Source organism: Rhagoletis zephyria, unplaced genomic scaffold, assembly GCF_001687245.7.
Source record: "Rhagoletis zephyria isolate East Lansing unplaced genomic scaffold, Rhagoletis_zephyria_1.1 Rzeph_scaffold_09079, whole genome shotgun sequence".
NCBI lineage: Eukaryota > Metazoa > Arthropoda > Insecta > Diptera > Tephritidae > Rhagoletis > Rhagoletis zephyria.
In genome coordinates this window covers 15910-24905 of record NW_016166158.1, presented here as the reverse complement: position 1 = coordinate 24905, position 8996 = coordinate 15910, and the positions used below count along the sequence as shown (strand labels likewise).

Sequence of the window (8996 nt, the reverse complement as noted above, 5' to 3'; positions counted from 1 at the left end):
CAAGCTCCTGGAACTGATATAGTGAGGGGCGTAGGTGTGACCTAGATGTTTCCTGTGGATTCACACCTCTTGAATAATACCTATTTGATATGGTAAATGATTATGGTATATGATTTGATAGTCACCGTCTGTTGTACGCAAGCTATTACTTTGCACCTTAATAAGTGGNGTTAATCTCCTTAACTACATTATAAAATTTAATAGCATTAATTTTAACGAATTCAAGAAGCAACACATAAAGTTTGATAGACTTGGAAAGTAGGTGAATTCAAGAAGACATCAGATACATTTAAGAAGTGTTTCTCGATAAATGATGCAATCAATCAGGTTTCCTATTGATTTTTAAAAGATATTTCTTATCAATCAATAAGAACTTTCACACAAAATCAATATGGAATATCTATGAAATTTCCTTAGTTTTTTTCTCTGCTTTACCTTTTAGTCTAGAAATTTTTCATAGAGACAATCTTCCTTGGGTCATATTTTGCTTTCCGTATCTGAAGTCTTTATCGTTGTTAACACAGACAATATGTATGATTTTTATTTTGGGGAAAATGTATAATTTTTATCTTGGGGGAAATGGGTATTTGCAATCCCCAATGCAATGGACTGCATGGTGGAAAATAAGTGGGTAGATAGGATACACGTGTTTGTACTGACATTCAAGCTGCACTCTAGGCATTGGCCAGTCCTGGAAGTCTTACCTTAGCTACATTTTAAACGCACTTTCTTTACCATGGTTGCCAGGTCATGTCGCTAAATGCTCAGATCCCCAAACAGATCATCAATGTAATGATAGCGAAAGATCAAAAATCGAAAAAGCTTTAGGCATTTGCCCTTTGGTACTGAGATAGGAAAAAGATAACCGCGTGATGGATACCGCGACGAATAATGCTCCCCCATAAACGCAACCGTGTGACCAATTCAAATTAAAACGCAATTCAGACGTGTTTATACGCCGTTTCGTAACCGCTTTCAAAACATGGATCCATCACAATATGTATATCAGAGGCCCAAGAATAGTCAAGGCAGTGAAGTGCATTTGGGTACACGTGCACCAAGGAATACAAAGGTGGCTCTGTCCACCGACCATGTCATTACGACAGTTGCTTAGAATGCACGCGGCGTATTTACCTCGATTCCCTAAAGGAGGATTGTTTCTGGGTGCAGAAGACCACTTGTGCTTATCAACTTCAATGCCAGCGTGGACAAGAAACGAATTTTTGGTACCACTCGCGGAAAATTCAGCCTCCAACATTAAGTTCAAGCATAAACAAATTAATAAGTTTCGCTTTCGTCAGCGCAAACGAAGTTGCCTTTATCGCGGGCAGTCTGAATTTGATATCCCCGCGAAAGTGATACGGCTGTGTAAAATTGTGACGTTGAGCAATACAGCCAGCTCAAGCAGAATTGCAAGGACCTCTCTTAGTCGCTTAATATGAAACAATGTCTCAGGTAGGGTGACTTCCGTCAATTGATTTCTTTAATATGATGTAGGAGAAGAAAATAAGAGCTGCGAGTTTTCTAGACATACAAAAATCTCAACTTTTTAGGTCAATCATCCTGCCCGTTCTGTATGTGTACGGCGCAGATGCACAGCCAATGCCAGCAGCGGATGGAGGCGGCTCTTGAAGTGTTCGATAGATAAATTGTTTGGAATACTAACGGGACTTTGCACGTTGGCGACGGCGAATACCACAACCGATGAAACGATGAGGTGTATGAGCTTTGCAGTGATTAAGATTTAGCTCGACGGATTAAAATACAGCAGCTCCGCTGGACTGGCCATGTCATACGCAAACGTTCCAGCTCTGCACGTGTACAATGCGCTTCACGATACTATGAGCAGAGGAAGAGAAGGTCCTGTCTGGGGTGGTCACTCCCACAGTCAAGAAAAATAAAAAGATTCGCCTTTTATTGATTTTAAGCAAAACCGATTGCATTCGGTGATGCAAAAGAATGCTGCCACCATGCCAGGGCATATATTCAGTCACAGTGGTAACTTGTCGTGAATTGGTTTACAAAACGCTCCCTCTACAACATATTGTCTAGGTATAGCTTCCGCGGGCATGACGAATTAACAAGTCATCACTGAAACAAGCGCTTATTTTGAGGACCTTGACAAACAAATTATATGAAAGGGANAAAAAAAAAAANGTCGACTATGAAGATGTATCGAGCGAAATGGAGACTATAAAATACGTTCTATCGCACAAAAATATTTTTTATTAAAATTATCACTGAGTTATCAAACTACATTCGTATGTAGTTCTACACATTTTACAAGAAAAAAGTACAACATGATGGGTTTTAAAATGATAATTTGATTAACAATTATTGACTTGACGTCAAGAAAATGTTATCAGAAAAAATTTTAAGAACTGGATATTTGCCGTTTGTAGCTTTCATACTCCTCTATGTCTTTCAGACTATTTTTCTCGTAAATCAAAAATTATAATCCTTAAAATAAGAATACAATTTCATGTACTACATACATGCATACGTGTATGTAGTGGTTACACATACTCTGTAAAAATCTGTATGAACATCAACGAAGTTGTGAAAATTAGCGTGTACGTTATAAATTTTTCCTAATTTTATACGCTGTGCTGCTATTTATTTATGATATTTCACTTGCATAGATCACACCCAAACTCATTCACCATTTAACCTATTACCTCAAACTCTATTTATACATACATACTAGCGTACACATTTGTATACGAATGTCGTATGTTTCAAAAATTATTAAAGGTCAAGTACGTGCAATTTGATCAATCAATTGATAGATTGCAATGAAATCATTTCCTTATTTTCCCAACATCATTCCCTCACTTATTATTCACACCTCAAACGAGCATTTTGCCGTGAGCAAAATATTATATTTTATTACCTAATCAAATTTGGTCATAACTCAACACTCCCATAAAACTAAACAGCAATTGATTTAGCAATAAAAGTCTACTGCTGCTTTAGCAATAAATTCATGCAGAATATTTTGCCCAACGGCCTTGACCTTTGCTACTTACATATACAGCCACAAAAGCAATCATCCATTTCCATAAAATATGGTAACTCATCATGCCTCTTGCCTTTGGCTCGCCAAATGGTGGCAATGACACGAAATCAATGCCTCGAACTACTTTGAAAAGTGCTATGGAAATTTACGACTTTTACATAATCAGCGTTAAATGTTTGCGTTGAAATATTTATGTGCGTGCAAAGCTTCTTGTCAATCGAATTTTTAAGAAGCAAGCAAGTAAATGCCATCATGGCCCACAAAGGTATGGATGGGGACAATATGCTGCGGGCGGTGATAATGAGCGCGCTGTGTATAGCGCTTCGATAGCTGAGCACTTGAAAAGAAGCTAAAAACAAGAAATTTATGATTGCAAGAAACGCAGCCAACATTAAACTCAGCCTCCATTGACTGACTTTGCTGCGTGCTCTAGCTCCAAACAGCTCTTGATGTTATCGCTCGTTTCATATTGCCACATACAGTCCTGCGGGCCACGCACACTTTGCCAATTACGTTCAATTGAAGTGTTGGCTTTTGCTTCAAACTGCCCGTCTTGCCCGCTGCCAATGTATGTAAGTGTAGCCAGTAGCAAATACTTGTTTGCAAAAATCGTTAAGTGGAAGACACGTACTTACTCGCTTTCATTTGATAAATTTATTACACAAGTTATTTATTTCGTTTATACGTTCTCATTTTCTTGATTTCTTATCATCTCGATTTTGAATTTGATTTTGTGGTCATTATGGGGAAGTATCATGCAGCCATTGGTTTACCATTTTCGTTGGCACGTCTTCATTTTTTCATTGCCTATTCCATGCAAATTCTTTGATACGCTCGGCAGTTAGCCATCTGGCTGCTCTAGGCCATTGCCATACCATTCCCTTATTTAATTTCTTAGAAACGGCTGCTGTGGAATGCAAGTATTTTTTTTTTTTGAAATTTTAATGCCATTTATAGCAATTTTTTATAAAAAAATATTTAGTGGTCGCTCCAAGAGCTCAAAGTTTGCCATGTATTTAATGTGGAGGGAAAAAACTTTTTTGTAAGAATATTACAGAATGCTTGAAAAACAATAATTTTCAATCGAATAATTACGTATGTATGTATTTTAGGTTTCTCTTTAGGAGACTTCAAATAATTGTACCCAATTGATAATTAAAATTTTTTAATATTATCGACATTTAATGGGTCGCCCCATAGGTAATAATACAAAGTGGTTAACTAAACAATTGGGTATTATTTTTTTAATTTATGGTCCGAATTGCTAAGTATTCGAGGCATATATAAGCCGTATGCAAGCAAACTAATAATATAAGCAAAAACAATGAGAAATCTCAGTGCAAATATTTTATTTTTTATTTTTTGTACCTCTTTTTATATATTAATGCCCTTATTCATAAAAAACAAAGTAAGTTTAAAAAGCTCTTTAAAGTGACATTTTCATACAAATTTTCGATTTATACAGAAGTCAAAATCTTCTTTATTTTTTTATGAATTTGGGTGTAAGAGTCAATTTTACATAGAACTTACATATGTAAATTATCCGAATTTTTGTCTCATTTCCCATGACAATGAAAATCAAATCTAGGGGAAATCTCAGTTTTTGATGTATTAAATTTTCGTTTATTTGGAATAATTTTATTTTTACATTTATTCTTTTTTATTCATGAGTTTGCGCATAGACACACATACACTAACATATGTATGTACATATTCCTCTGCAGGTAAAAGTCCAGAAAAAAATTCAAAAGGGAAATTAAAATATGCGCAGATTAGAGCAGCTGTTGAAAATTGAATTTATTTTCGCATATTAATAATAATTCTTCCTCCCCCTGCAACGCACTTGGCAATTGTTGAAATATGAAAAATATTACAGAATTTACATAAATACAGACATTTGCGTTTTTGTTTTCTAAACAAATATGGTTTATTAAAATGAAATTGAAATTTTAAGTGACTATGAATTTCAATTGAATTCCCTTCGTCGCGATTTCAGACCGTTACTCCGGAAATTGAATTTTTTTAATTAAAATATTAAGTGATGGCAAATTTATTATTCTTCTTGTTTGGAACTGTAACCATCTAACCGAATTCAAACGAACTTAATACAGCAAGTTAGGAGTTTTTTAGCGAATTTAAACGCTAGTGTAAATCATAAAAAGTCAAATGTAACAGTTTTTAAAAATGCCGCGCGTAAGTGAAAAAGAAGAGTTTTTACAATTACATTTCGAAGCAGCCTTAACTGATAAATTTTTTGTTGATGTATTCGAAGGCAATAAAAAAAACATGTGTTTCGCGACTTTGACTTTGCAATGATTGCCAGCCCAAATAAAATTGCAAAGTCGCAAGAATGTTTCCATACAAAAGTAATCAGCTGTGTCGCTTAGTGGCAAATTTTGCAACAAATGCCACATTTGCAACAACTTTGCGACGTTTCATGAATCCCACTACTGTAATACTGTGTATCAGGGATGTTGCGAATATTTGCAGAGTCCATTCTAATATTGTTGAAATGACTCTAAGTCTGTCGGTTAAGTAGTATATCAAGCAACATTGATGGGCTCTCAACAAGTAATCGTGAAAGTCTTATAAGTAACCTAGAAATAATTTAGATTCCTCCAGCGAAAGCGAAGGCTCGGATGTAGAATCTGGCCACATTTAAAAATGCGAAATTAAAGCTCAATTGAAGGCCTATCTTTAAGAAAAACGAGCTCATCTCGGTGAAAATCCCCTCGATTGGTGGAAAACTAAACTAAAATACGACAAATTGACAAATCTGGTACGTAAATGTTTGAGCGCTCGACCCGCCAGCCTTCCAAGTGAGCAATTGTTCAGTGCAGCCGGCCTTATATACGAGCCTCTAAGAAATCGCCTCATGGGAGAAATGGCAGAAAAATTACTTTTTTTGAAATATAATATGCCCCTTTTGAACTTTTACTACTAGATTTAAACACTGTATAGGTTAAGTACTCGTTCTAATAATTTACAAAATTTTTAAGTAATGAAAACGATGACTTAAGTTGATTATATCTTTTTTAATGTTATTCCTAACATTCGCATTTGCATTCGCACATTCGCATTCGCGAACTTGAAAAATATGACACTAGAAACATCCCTACTGTGTATACAAGTCATATTTTTGTGATTTCAGCTAATTTAAATAGTCTTAGTTTGCTTAACGAATTGTTAAGTTAATATATGTACATTGAGTAAAATATAAACGTTTCATGAGCATCCTCTAAAAGGTTTGGAAGGTGCCCTCAAATCTATCTCTGAAAATATTTTTCGCACCACTCTAATATACCTACATATACATATGTATGTACACATATACACACATATATTTATTTAATCAGGTTAAGTGGCGGCCGCTGGGGTTTATCGATTAGGGTACTACCCTGTTACAGGCAACATCTACAGTGACTCAAGCAAATGGCCACGTGTTGATTTGTTTTTTTTTTTTTAATATTCGTTGTTTTTTAAGCTAAAAAATTGCGTTGATTTTTGAGATTTTTTTTTGAAACTACTGGCGTTTAGACCAGTAAAGTTGAACTTTTTCTCAAAAAAAAACTTGTAACAGCTATTTTTTTATGCAGTTTACTTCTATGTGACGCGTAGATCATGGATCCACAGTCTCGCTCCTAATCTCATATGGCTACATTCCGCCATCTTGGATTTAAATGTATGTATATATGAGCAGAATATGAAGATTTTGCTGCTTTGAGCTTGATGACAACTATTGAAGGAGTAGCGGATTCTAGCCAGGGCTAAGTAATGCCGATTTCGATTTTACCGAAAAATGCAACCTTCTCTACGGCCTCTACGCACAAACACTAAGAACGCGGCGAATAAAATGCAAACTTTTTTTGTAGAAACGAAAACGACATCAGTCGCTACAACGAAAACTGAAAACTTTTGCTAAAAAATGTTTTTTTTTTTATAAGTAAAGCGTATGAAAAGGTGTATAGTCCTTTATAGTATAAAAAAAAACCTTTTATTCAAAATATACCCATTGAGAATTAAAAAGCGTATAAAAGGACTATAAAGTATAATGTATTCCCGGTAGGATTGAGAGCAATTTAGATTCCTAATTGGCCTCTGTTGCGTTGGGACTCTGACGGCCGGAAAGCTCACGCTTGCAAAGCATAAAAGCACAAAGAATATTTCAAAATTATGTAGGAAATCACAGAAATTTAATATTATAAAGTACACAAAGCAGCTCTTATATTTACACAACTACCATTTAAATAGTTATTTCTATGCTTTGACTCATCTCCAAACGGAATGTAACAAAGCTAAATTTTATTAGCCCCATCGAAACATTTGAATTACACTAAAATCGCAACTTACCTGCAACACAGCAAAGATGAGCGCAAACACGGTGACAACCAACAGACATGCGGCCACCGCAATGGCAGTAATTGTCGTCAGCGGTGAACCGACACGTGAAAAGAAACCACCAAAGGCGCCACCGCTGCCACCCGCGGTATCCTCGTCCAACAGACCACCATACAGTCCGCCACTGTACGCGCTACCAAACTGCTGCTGCTCAGCGGCGGCCGCAATGCGACGTTTGCCCGCAGGTGAAGCATTGATGCAACCTCCTGCAAAAAGCAAACAATTGCTATTAGGAACACACATGACGTATAACTTCTAACTGCTTGCATATAGATATCCGCCTTGCCTCTCTAAATGAGGAATATGTGCTTTCATTCACTTACCAGTATCCTTATCACAATGACAGCATGACTGATCCTCCGGTGCCGCATCGGTGGGACAGCAGGGCACACACTGATTATTCAAACGATCCAAATGCAGAGGGAACGCGCAAGTTTTGCATGAATACTGGCCAGGGCCGGAGCAGGAACGACACGAGTCATGACACGTTTTACATGTTTGCGTGGGTGAGTCATAGTACTGTGAGCCCAGGCACTCCATGCAGAGACCGCCGTCAAGCATGAAATGCAGCGGACAGGATGTGCAGGCCAATGGACCGGCGCCTGAGGCAATTGTGGTGCGCGGGCACGAAAGTTGGTGAATGGAGAAAGTGGGCAAAAATAATAATAATAGAAAATAAAGCAAATGAGAAATGTATTCATGGAAAGTTGGTTGGCAAATCTAGCGCCGCAGCAAAGTGTTGGATTTGCGAAAATTGAAATTCAGCAAATCCATACACTCAGCGGCGGCACGTCTTGCAAGTCACTGCATTGCTAAGCAGCTTTACAACAATGCGGAGCAAAGTACACACAACTTACCGTTGCAAGTTTTGCAATAATGATGACACTTCTGACAGCCAAACTCGGACTTGTAGAAACCCTCCGGGCACTCGGGATGACATTCGCCGCCAGCCAACTGCCAATCTGTCGGACACTGAACGCACTGGTCGCGCCGCGGACCGCTGCAGGTGTGGCAGCTGAGGTAACACTTGGCGCAGGTGCCACGGTCGCTGTAGTAGCTGTAAGTGAGGAGGATAAAGTTTTTACGCTAGTGTTTACAGAGAAATAATCTTAAATTTTGAATTTTTTATGCTGGTCATTACGGGCAATACAGCGCAAAAGTGCCGCAGCGCGCAATAGTTCTGAACGTAAGCGGGAAGCGGAAAGTGTGCGCAGCTGAAAATGTGAAAAAGTTGTCGATAAATTTTCTTCCTACTTTAGTGTCATTGTCGTTTTTCGTCGCTGCTGCTACGTACAGCTGCTTGTTAGCACGAAAGTTCAAGGCAGCATGACGCGCACCTCTTCAACTTTAGTAAAACTTTTAATGGTGACGAAATCTTTTCGCTGTTGTAAGAAGTTGTTGTTATCATTTTAAGTTGCGTTTCTTCTACGAACATGTTTGTTGTTCTTAATATTTGAACAGTGCAAAAAGTTTTAGTAGCGTTAATCACAAGCGCTTTTAAAATGACAAGCAACAAGAAAATTGCGTTAAATAAATTTTTTATGAAATCAATAAGAGAAAAATAAGTTAAAAATTGTGT

The 8996-nt window shown here is 37.2% G+C and overlaps 1 protein-coding gene across 1 annotated transcript in view; it reads right to left on the bottom strand.

The window, feature by feature from the left end:
* Window positions 1-7324: 7324 nt before the first annotated feature.
* Window positions 7325-8996, bottom strand: part of LOC108375537 (furin-like protease 2) — a gene marked incomplete at its 5' end in the record, with an annotated part of 14879 nt that continues 13207 nt past the window's right edge. The window contains 3 exons of the mRNA XM_017631679.1: window positions 7325-7623; window positions 7741-8019; window positions 8275-8474. Of these exons, the coding sequence (XP_017487168.1) occupies window positions 7325-7623; window positions 7741-8019; window positions 8275-8474 (778 nt within the window). The remainder of the gene's footprint in view (window positions 7624-7740; window positions 8020-8274; window positions 8475-8996) is intronic.